This window comes from Stegodyphus dumicola, chromosome 3 (genome assembly GCF_044657685.1).
Source record: "Stegodyphus dumicola isolate Sdum_Otavi_A_Nest chromosome 3, ASM4465768v1".
NCBI lineage: Eukaryota > Metazoa > Arthropoda > Arachnida > Araneae > Eresidae > Stegodyphus > Stegodyphus dumicola.
In genome coordinates this window covers 149,201,434-149,213,477 of record NC_140770.1, presented here as the reverse complement: position 1 = coordinate 149,213,477, position 12,044 = coordinate 149,201,434, and the positions used below count along the sequence as shown (strand labels likewise).

Sequence of the window (12,044 nt, the reverse complement as noted above, 5' to 3'; positions counted from 1 at the left end):
AGCATACCCTACGCATAGCCGGAATTAGAAAATTGCAACCAGAAAACTATTTGATTTGTATTCGTGATATTTATAATGACGAGAAATTTGATTTAAATCATATCAAAGACGGAGTACATTGAGATTAAATACTACATTTAATAAGGAATTATAAGCCGAATAAAATAAAAACATCTGCCCTAAAGATAACGATAGTGCTGACAGATCAACTTCCAGTTCATAGCGCGCCGCGAAGTCTCTCCCCCCCCCCGCGCAGAGCTGCGTGAAATTGATAAACAGATGTCGGAAGGTTTAGATAAACAAAGTATATGCCTTTAACCATTTTTTATAGCAATTCGTTTTTTTTTTTTTTTTTTTTTTTTTTTATATATGGACATTGAAGCATACTTTCGTTTTCTAGATCCTTTGGGAGCTCCAGCATCCTAAATTCTATTTGACATCATCGAAAGTTTAAGCTTACTTTTATAAAATTGCTCTTACAGTCTGCAAAAAATAATAAGCCGGATCCAATTCGAAGGTTAAGGAACAACGCAATCATCAACATTAACTGAAATAGATAATTAGATAATTTTAGCTTATACCGTTCGTTTTACATTAAACGCGCACGCGAAAACGTATTCTGCGCTTGCGCAGACACATATGCGCAGTTGTAAATGTCTTGCGCGCCCGCGTAAAACGCCTATGCGCATGCGTCAACGCGGCGCATGCGCAGAAAGATTTTAGCTTTGAGGTCCGGATTATAGATCATTCCGGATTATGGGTGTCCGAATTAACGACTTTTGACTGTATTTTTACTGCTCCTAAATTCTAACAATTCAGCCATCCCTAATTTTTGCTGCTTAGTACTCTTCTAAATTCTAGCATTTTCTTTACCCCTAAATTCTGACACACAGTTGTTACAGCACTAGCTGCTTTGGCACTGTGGATAGGAAGGTTAGCATCTTTCTATCTGCTTTTATAAGCAAAGTCTCAGAGCAGCCACATCTAAGTGCGATATTACTAGATTTAAAATGATGAAGAATGCTGCGTTGTCTAATTATTTTAAAGTGGATTATTAGTTACTAAATAAACACATAAACTTTTATTTCTATTTTTATTTATTCTATCATTTAGTTCGAGTTTGACAATTATCAGAAAATTCAGATGTGACACCAACCTTCTTTACATGTATCTATATACATACACTACACAAAAAGCATGTACAGCAAACTTCTAATTTTAATTGGCAATGGTCCCTTTTAGTCCTTTTAAGCAGGGTACTTCAACTTTCTGCCCCAAAATTAGTAACTATTTATAACATATCAATCTATTTTAAAATTAATTTGCATCTTAAGATCTCACATAGTGCTGCAATGTAGACATCCTTATCCAATCACTGAATAAGGTTTCTATTGAAACCAAAACTTTTTATACATTTTTCAGCTTCCTTGCTTCAAACCAACATATCGCCCCATTTCTCTGCATCATCCATTGTCTTAAAATGTCCTAAGCTTCCAGAATTGTGGGGTGCATAATGTGCCCATGATGATGCGTGAATTAGAATATGTATCGCAAGAATTAGTTGTCTAGCAACAAATTATGCAGTATCTGTTAGAAATGAATGCTGTTATATCGTTTTGTATTTACTTTTTTGGAATGGCAACAGAAATTATATTATTTACTTAGAATATTCTATTTGGCAGTTGAGTTTAAAAATGTCAATAAAGATGCGAGTCTGTTCTAATTACGTTTTCGTATTCATTGCGTAAAAATAAACACTGTAGTATTTTAAACCCGGCGAAGTGGATTTGGCTAATCTTTGGAATATGGTAACAGGTAGTTTGGCGACATTTTGTAAGGCGATAAAGGTTACTAGCTAGGACTTTAGCAGTGTACATGGATAAAGTCAAGAGTGTGCACGCCATTTTTGTGCACTTCTGGGATGTTTTTTTAAGTGAAAATAGGTCGATGTGTACATGGATGATACCGTGTATGTGCAATTCTTAAAAACGTGCCAAGCAGTGTGCGATTCTGCACTTTCTCCCAATTTCGCACCTAATCTTCATCATGATTAAGCACTTTTGTTCCATAAAAGTTCTAACATAAGCGTAATTCGACTAGCAGATTGTTGGAAAAAAAAATGCCTTTACTTCGTGGAAACGAAATAGCATCCAAAAACAAACTAGCAGGTTGCTGTAGCAGGGTTGGTGGCCAAATTTTTGCCAAAAAATCGCCATGTTACCATAATCCGAAGATTAACCGTGGATTTTTATTTTCTGAGGCCATTTTGCCACAGTATCCACAGCTTCCTTTGCTTCTAAGTTTCATCATTCTGTCTACACAATTAATCTCTCCAGTATATTATACATGGAATTTTTTCCCCTAAATTTTCAGTCACAGATAAAATGACAGTTACTAAATATGAACAACTGCAGGTTAACCACACGTACAATGTTACTGATCCTGATACAAGATGCTATATGCAAAAATGGCGAAATAAACATTAGTGTACTACAGGTCAGCGACACCTAGATTTCTACTTCACAGAATTCACATGGCAGTGATTGCATAAAAAGAAAAAAGAAAATGTTTGTTAAAGGTGTTAAAGTTTTATGCTACCTGTATAATCAGAAATTGATCTGGCAAAATCTATTTTGTACTTTTCTATCTGTTTTTACTTTTTTCATTCATTCTGTGTTTAAAAAAAAAAAAAAAAAGAGTCATAGTTAGGGCTTCCGTCATCTAGTTAGATTTCATATCAATGTTTATGTTATTACTCTTCTGTTATCGGGCCTGGATTCAGAAATGTAATATATATAGTATATGCATTAAATATGGATGTATGTGTACTTGCATACATATATGTACATACATCTGTATATGCGTGTATATACTGTATATGTGTGTACACATATATATGCACATGCATACAAACAAACATGCATACTTACATACACTTCTGAATCTGGTCCTGATAACAGAAGACTACCTATGTTTGGTGCTACGTAGTGCTCCCTTAACAGAGAAATAACTAATTTTTAGAAATCTAGAAGTTATGCATTTGTTGGTTTGACATTCATCAGATGGAATGAAAATCATATCCAATCACAGTTTAACTGTCTTGTAAATAACAGCATTTACCAAAATCCAGCACAAGAAGCAACCAATATCTTATCAGCAGAAAAGAGCCCCCCCCCAAAAAAAATTAAACTTAAATGGAGTCAGATTTACAACTTCAGTTCTGGATAATCAGTCAGTGACACTCTTTATGTTAAAATTCTTAAAATAGCAAAGTTATACAGATATATTTTAGCTGAGTATTTGGCTTAAAATATCAGTCAATACACTTTTCAGCTTTCATCTAACCTGTTTTTAGATAAGATTCACTAAAAAAAAAAACTGGGCAAAGGATGATTGGGTTAAAAATTAAGTTTGTGCTAAAAACTTGATTTTACTATAAAAAAAAAAAAAAAAAAAAAAAAAAAAAAAAAAAAAAAAAAAAAAACTTATAAATTTCTTGAAAAGTTAAAAATGATTGATTAATAAGGAAATATCATACATTACATTTTCCTAATTTATGTTAATCATAGCTTTATAAATCTAAGATAATATGGATAACCAATAACGGTTTTAAAATCACAAGATACTAAAAAATTATATATTTATAAAATGAAGTGAATAAAATCACACAATAATTCTTACTTACTAGATATATAAGGCCACTTGTGAAGGCATGTGAATTTCAGACTTTCATCTAATTTAGTAGGCATTGAATTATCAGTAATATTTCTTGCTTGTTCCAAGGCTATGAAGCACACTTCACATCCATCAAATATTTCTATCTCATTTACAGTGGATTCCGATTCTCCTGTGCATAATATGCCTGATTTGTAAAATAAACTAAATGCAGAACTGATATTTTTACACTGAATTTTTAACATATCAAGAAGAAAAGCGGGTATATGGTCAGAATTGAGTAATGGCCCCTTGTCAGAATCATTTGTCTGTCTTTTGATTATGAGCTCTCCTGTTGGCTGGCTTAAATTAGCAGAATTATCACAGTTATACCCTGAAATTTCAAATTCATCTTCATAAAAAAGGCCTGCTTTAAAACTTCGATGGCGGTGCACTACCGCACTAAAACCACAAGTACATTTATATTGAGGTTCATCATTTCCTGTTGGAATCAAAGTGTTAGGAAGAATTACATTAGCATCTGCACCTTTAATGTTCATATTGCACACACATATACAGCAGCAAGCAAAATTGTGATCTTTGAAAAGATTGAGCATTGAATCAGAAAGCAGAAGATTTACAATTAATGAGTCAACTTCTAAAGAAAGTTCAGAAACACTGGCATCAAAACTGAAACTGTTTGGATATGAAGGATGACTTGAAGCAGGTGACACAGCTTCACAACTAGCAGGATAAAAATTATGGCACAACTGTTCATCATCAAAAATGGCATATTGTGATGACTGGCTGTATGAAAATAAAAATAATTCAGTTATTTAATAAATAAAAAACATGTACAGTCAAAAGTCTTTAATTCGGACTTGTCGGGACTTCGGAGATTCCGGATTATAGATCATCAGTTTAAATCTGGTAAGATGGCATGCAGAAATTATAAAATTAAACATATGAAACCGTAATATTTATGAAATAAAGAGCAATTATGATCTAAAGGGTATCTAAATTTACAAAAAAAAAAAAAAAAAAAAAAAAAAAGCTTAATATTTATTTCTTTATTTTATTAAACATTTCTTTCAACACGCGCATGCGTAAAGCATACATTACGTATAGTCGAAATTAGAAAATTGCAACCAGAAAACTATTTGATGTGTATTCATAATATTTACAATGACGAGGAATTTGATTTAAATCATATCGGAGTACATCGAGATGAAACACAACATTTAGTAAGGAATTATAAGCCGAATAAAATAAAAACATCTGCCCTGAAGATAAGGATAGTGCTGACAGATCAGCTTCCAACTCATTGCGCGCTGTGACGTTTCCCACCTCCCCACAGAGCAGTGTGAAATTGATAAACAGATTTCGGAATGGTTAGAAAAACAAAGTATATGCCTTCATACATTTTTTGCAGCAATTCCACTTTTTGTTTGATGGACATCGAAACATGCTTTCGCTTTGTAGATCCTTCGGCAGCTCCAGAATCTTCTTTTTGACATAATTGAAAGTTCAAGCTCACTTTTTTAAAATTGCTCTAACAGTCTGCAAAAAATAATAAGCCGGATCCAATTAGAAGATTAAGGAACAACGCAATCTGCAACATTAACTAAACTAGCTAATTAGATAATTTTAGCTTAGCTTATACCGTCCGTTATACAATAAACATGCATGCGTAAACATATTATGCGTATGCATAAAGGGATTCAGCGCATGCGTTAACGCATTATGCGTTGACGCATGCACAGAAAGTTTGTAGCTTTGAAGTCTGGATTATAGATCATTCCGGATAATGGACGTCCGGATTAAAGACTTTTGACTGTATTAATATTCCTTGTTGTTAATACAAGAAATTCATACACAGGCATATATACAAAACAATTAAGTATAGAATTAAAAATTTAGAAATATTTACAACAAAATATCACCTACTATGCAAATCCACACAATAAATTTCCTCTAAACAAATGCATATAAATTCAGTTATATCATGAAGAATAAATACAATTTTCATACAACCAAAGAACATGGCTGAATAAAATATAAATGTTTGGTACTTTTTGGTTATCCACACCCTTACTAAAATCATGAACTTGATTGCGACTTTGAAGAGCATTCACAAACTGCCAACTCTGAAAAGGATTGGATTGGATTAATTCAATTATGGCAAAGCATACGAGGGCTATCTGCCTAAAGGGAGAGATGCCTAAAAGGGAGGACTTTCTAAGCGAAACTGGCTCGTATACACGTCACACATGGGGAAAAGCACGCAAACGGCCATGCAGGCAACCCGTTCGCAGAATTTGAACTTTGGACCGAACTACCAGTGTTCAGCGACTTTACCGCTCGGCTGCTGATGGGCCCCAACTCTGCAAAGAAATATTTCTTTGGGTACATTTACGTCTGTTTGAACAATGCACCCAGTATTGTCCATATTTTAAAATTTTTCTTTTACTACGCAAGATACACACACTTCGTGTCTTTTTCACTTAAAAAAATCAGAGAATTACACAGGCTTAGAATTGCACACAACACCAAAAAGTCTAAAATGAGAAGAAAAAAAAGAATTCTTTGCATGCAGAAAGTCAAAGATTTCACTAGATGATGGAAACTGCAGCATGTAGCTTATCACTATCCTACATTGGCTAAGTTCCCATAGGCGGGATCATAACCTGCAGAAATGTTCAGTAAAGTGGGAAAGCTGTCTGGGAGCTTACATACATACCTAGGTTCATATATATATGCTCTTTGGGTTTCTACATAAATACATATTGGCAAGTAATTAATACTTTTTCTGTGTGTTTTTAGGGAGGCTATGGATAATCAGAAAGTATCTAATATTCTTATAAAAATTAAGAAAAAAATGTTTCACAATATTAATAACAACACAGTTTTGATTACTCTGTTATTGGGCATTAGTAAAACGTTGCATGCCATAGCATCACAAAATTTCATATTTCTTAACTAATTGAAACATTATATTCTTAGCAGCTACCTCTTTTTTTCATATTATTAGTGATGAATTACTAAAAAATTAATTTTGACATTTTCAGCCAGATAGTTTTTCAGCTAAAACAATCCTTATTAAAATAAATTTAAAAATATGCACAGCATATCTAAATACATTTTATAAATGATAATTAGTAACACCAGAGTTCTTAAAAAAAGGACATTTAAATTAATATTTACATTAATTAAATAAAGTACACAAATACAACAAAATTTCAATTAATGAAAAGTTTTGAAATAGCTGCTGGAAACGTGGGCAAATTCGGTAAGGAAGTAAGGAGTAATCCTTATGCAGGACAGTCCACAAAGATGTCACCAAAATGACAATTAAAAGAGAATCTGTTTCATATGCTTCACAAGTTATTATTGGAAGTGAAATCTCGTTAACACATATATTTTTTAAATTACCAACATGCTTTCATTTTTTTAATTCACTGTCTCTTAATATCATGCCCTGCAACTTTGGCTATAGAAGATGACAAAGGACCCCCCCCCCCATGTTTATACTGTTAAACCAAAAGAGCTATTTACAAAACTTTTTCAGTGAATTATCAACATGATTATATTCATCCATGTCATAAAGATATCATTCAATGAGTGCAAAAGTGTATCGAAAACATGTTAGGGAGATAGAAGCTATTTGCTAATTCAACTGAACTGCATCTGTATGGTACACTTTATATCACTGTCATATTTACTTACACATTTACATACTTATATACTGCAGTCCATCAAAAGAAATGAAATTTGAAACAGACAAAATATAAGACAGTGTTAACAGTCTGCACACCAAACTAACCTGAAGATTTGTTTTTCATACAGTACAGGATCTTCACATATCTTATGATTTATCCTACTGCTTGAAACTGAAGATGACTGATATATTAATTCTAATGATGAGGTGCAATTGCGAAATGAAAGCTTGTTTAAAGGAGCATATTTGGGTGATTCTACAAACATACTTATAGTGGGAGGTTTCCACACACAAACATCCTACAAGAAAAAATAAAACAGTTAAATTCCATATACAAACTTTTACTTAAAATACAAATCACAATCAGATATACGAAATAAGAGATCTCCCCTTTCTTTTCAAATAAATGTTTTGACTGAAATTTAGGTATTTACATTTTTTCCCATTACCCATTAATGGTTGTGGAGATCTCACCAAACTTGAGCTGATACCAGGAGAAGTTTGAAAAAGCAGACTGCTCTTTATTTAGTTAGTTGATCAACAGATACACAAGCTACAAATATAGCATATAAAATAAGCATGAATCTGAACAATCATTTCAGTGGAAATAACATGTACTGCCATTATTTATGTGTTTTTAAATAAAATCCCTTATTATGCCATTAACTTACATTTTTGATGCTAGAATTCTGTAGATTTGATAATACTTCACTGCATACTGCCCAACAGAAGGCAGGTTCCAAATTGTAATTATTTTTTTGACAAATCAAAAGGAAAACTATGAAATAACAATGAATTTGTGAGCCTTCTTTGTAAACACTGAACTGGATTAATTGGAATTACATAAGGCCAAGCCAAAGGTATTATGAATATAGTGTGACATCATGCTTATTCCATTACTGGTGTCAAAAACATTCGAAAGTAAAGTCTGCAAGTACCGAAAATTATATATGTAATTTGTATAGAACATGTTAAAATACAAGCAATTTAATAAGAGTATAAATATGACTAAAATAATAATATACATTTTCAAAAGAAAGTAAATTTAAAACTACTTTAGAATAACTAAATGAAATGTTTTTTGATAAAATATATTTTGTCAATCTAGCTCAGAATAATGCTACAACTTCTGGTTTTGTCTCTAAAAGAAATGTTTGATCTTTTCCCTGTTTGTAAGATAAATGCTTTACTATTTTTAGTAGTGTTTTGCAGTCATATCATAACTGGTACAACAAAAGTTTTAAACTACTAAAAATAAAATACCTAATACTAAAAATATTTCATCTAATTATGCTTTTCTTCCTCTCTTCTCCCCTCAAATCTATCCCCTTTTAACTTCTGTACGTTTAATAGTTTAAATTTATATTTCCAACATAATAAGTTAGGCATTCTCTTTCTAAAAATTTTTACTCAGAGATGTATAACACTGAAATTCTGGATCCAAATGATTCCCAATAACATTTTCTTCGAATGCAAAAAAAATTGATCATTTTAATCAAAATTTCAAGGCTAGCTTGAAAATTAAGTTTCCTAGAACCTATTATATTATAGGTTTAAAAATTTTTTAGTAAAAGTTAAGAATCTGTATAAAAAATATTAAATTAACACTTAAAAAAATCAATAATAATACTAATGTAAAGAGCCACACAGATGATAATAAAATACTTTTGAAATGTTCAGCCACAGCTAGTTCAGAGAATAAATATTGCCACACTCTTCGAGAAGAAATACACTCACATTTCAGGTTTCATTACCTTCATTTCTCACTGGAAGTTTCTTTAAAAGAATCTTTAAATTGCAGAAAGACTATAAAGTTAATAAAGAACTTGACTTAACATGCCCCTTATTATCATGTCAAATTTAATAAAGAATAATAACTAAGAGTATTTCATGCATAGGAAAGGAAAAAAAGAACTGAAGGAGGAAGCAGCAAGATGTGTAAATGATAAATGGGAAAATTGTACAGTTTTCATGATTTTAAAGAATATAATATTATTTATTTATTTTCATAATATACCTAGCATTATCTATTTTATAACATAAAATATGCTATATTTATATTGTTAAAAATTACATTAGTAGTAGAAACATATAATTAGCAGAGAAAATAAATAAACAAACGAAATAGATTCAATATATTTATAATGAGGAAAACAAAGGAATTCGTACAAAATTATGAAAATAAATAAATAATTAAAACCTGTTTTATAAAAATAAATCCAAATTTTATCACTGGATCTAATAATACTAAAAAAAATTAAGCTATGAAAATATCCATAATGAATTAATAACAACGTCCTAATATTTTGAGGTACTTACATGGTCCAAAATACAGACAGATTTAATACATGGATTTTTATGTCAAGTTTGCTTGTCTTATTAACAAAGCTATTCTAATAGAATGGATAATATGGGACTTTCTAACATAAATTACAGAATAATAGTGTTAAAAATGTTTACTACTTTAAAAATGAGAATAACTGAATACTCATTATCTTCACATTCCATCAGTCCAAACTTCTTATTAAGTAATTAAAATAACACACATATATATAAACTCAAAACTATTCTTTATACATTTTGTAACTAACAGAAAGTTATATAAATATTCAATACACCATGTAATGCAGAAAGGAAAATTTAATGAAACAGATTTAAAATCTCCCTAAACTTGACAAATGGGGGGAAAAAAACTGCATTATATGCAAATAAAAATATGTAATGAAACAAACCTCCTTTAGAAAGCTTAAATTATTTACAGGTTCGTTCTCTTTTACAACATCATTCTCTACAGAAGTATTATCTGCTCCAGTGAATATGCCAAATGGTGAAGGCACTGCATTTTGCTCTAATGACGGAGGAGTAGGATACATTCTAGAAAGTTCTAAAAATAAAAAATAATAATAATAAATAAATAAATAAAATATCTAAAATTACGGAAACAGAAATGAGATTTGTATTTCATCATCAAGCTTGATTAACACATTAAGACGAACTCTATGCAAGCTCAGTTATTCACATATTTTGATTTTCTTAAACATGTATGACTCAAACCATTTAATTTTTCACATAAAACTGCATATGGTTAACTTTTTAAATAGAAAGGGTTTTAATTCCTCAAAAATGCATATTCTTACAGAAAATAAATTTATCCCTAAAAAGTAGATGCACTACACTAAATTATTTTATAACAGGGGGGGGGATTGTCAATAGCTATGCTATAATGGATCGGTTAGCATTTAAAACACATTAACTTCAGTCTGTACAGATTCATTTTTCACAAAAACAAATGCATTTTTTACTCAAAAACTTCACTGCACTTGCATTTCACAACACTTCTTAAAATATAAGAAAACAAAAATGCTTTATTACCTAGTTTTCCTGACAACTCATCAATGGTTGAAAGTTTTGATGTTGTGACAGGGATTTCCACCTAAGAAATATCACAATAGTTTGAAACTTAATTGTCACAATTCTATATTGTAATGAACTTTTCATTTATATAAATAATTTTTATTGAAATTATATGCAAAACTGTAGTATGCTTCACATAATGTAACATAAAAGTCTGAAGTGTCAAAGCTCTGTCAGAAAAATAAGATTGCATGGACAAATTTAACATTGAGGTAAATGGCTATTTCACTAAATTGACAAGATATTGCCAAGTTGGCAATACTTTTGACAACTAATTTTTGTCGCCGAATTGGGCAAGAAATTACAAAACTTGACAAAATTTCGATAACTATTATGGTAACCAGAAGTGAGGTTTCATCGGCAAAATTTTTTTTTAAAATTGTCGTTAATCAAAGGGGCACCCAATTCTACACTAGAGCCAAGTGTTTTTGTGGAAAGTTCCAAAGTGGTTTTTTTTTTTTTTTTTTTTTTTTTTTTTTTTGAGGGGGGAATAAATTTTATAAAGCTATCATCTGTTCTGTCTGTATTCAGTCCATTAAGTATCTGTATGCACACACCAATACATATATACATAAGGTAAATGAAAATGAGTACATTTAATTAAAAAATTCCTGCGGTTCAGCAACTAAAACAATTTTTAAAAGGATTATCTAATCTTAGGAAACATTATGCAGGGCATTAATATCATTTCATGTTAGCCGGTAGTGAAAAGGTAAAGCTGGAGAAAAAAAATTTTCCTATTAGCATACCTGCCAACCTCTAAAGATAAAAATTCAGAAGAACACGAAGAATTAATATCATGCTTTGATATTTAAAAAATAACAATTTATACAAATAGAAAAAAGAAAATTGTACTTACATTAGTAAATCTCAATTAAGTAGTAACTAAAAAATTTATTAGGAAACATAAAACAAGAACTTAATGTTACACAAAAAAATTATTGCAATGAATTTAGAGTGCATTTTTTGACTTTAGCCAAAAATTCTTTGGAAAATTTCCTGTCATAACAATTAGTTTCCTCATAACATTTAGCAATTAAAATGTTTTCTAGTTTCTAGTCTTTAACAAAGTTGACCTTTGAGGAGTCTTCTAAGCATTTTCTTTTTAAAGGGTTTGATTCTGTGTGTTGGCTTTTCCCTTTTAAAGCATTTTGATTAGAAGCAAAGTTGGTTTTCGGAAACTTATATGCCGACAAATTTGATGGGATCTGTGGTTTCGTTTTGGTCTCTTCGTGGAAATATTTTAGCAATGCATCCC

The 12,044-nt window shown here is 30.9% G+C and overlaps 1 protein-coding gene across 1 annotated transcript in view; it reads right to left on the bottom strand.

The window, feature by feature from the left end:
* The window catches only part of LOC118197102 (mediator of RNA polymerase II transcription subunit 13-like), a 189,829-nt gene that overhangs the window by 94,336 nt on the left and 83,449 nt on the right, over nucleotides 1-12,044 (bottom strand). Inside the window, exons 12-15 of the mRNA XM_085813454.1 lie at nucleotides 10,745-10,805; nucleotides 10,105-10,256; nucleotides 7,478-7,671; nucleotides 3,686-4,461 (exon numbers count right to left, since the gene is read on the bottom strand). Of these exons, the coding sequence (XP_085669580.1) occupies nucleotides 3,686-4,461; nucleotides 7,478-7,671; nucleotides 10,105-10,256; nucleotides 10,745-10,805 (1,183 nt within the window). The remainder of the gene's footprint in view (nucleotides 1-3,685; nucleotides 4,462-7,477; nucleotides 7,672-10,104; nucleotides 10,257-10,744; nucleotides 10,806-12,044) is intronic.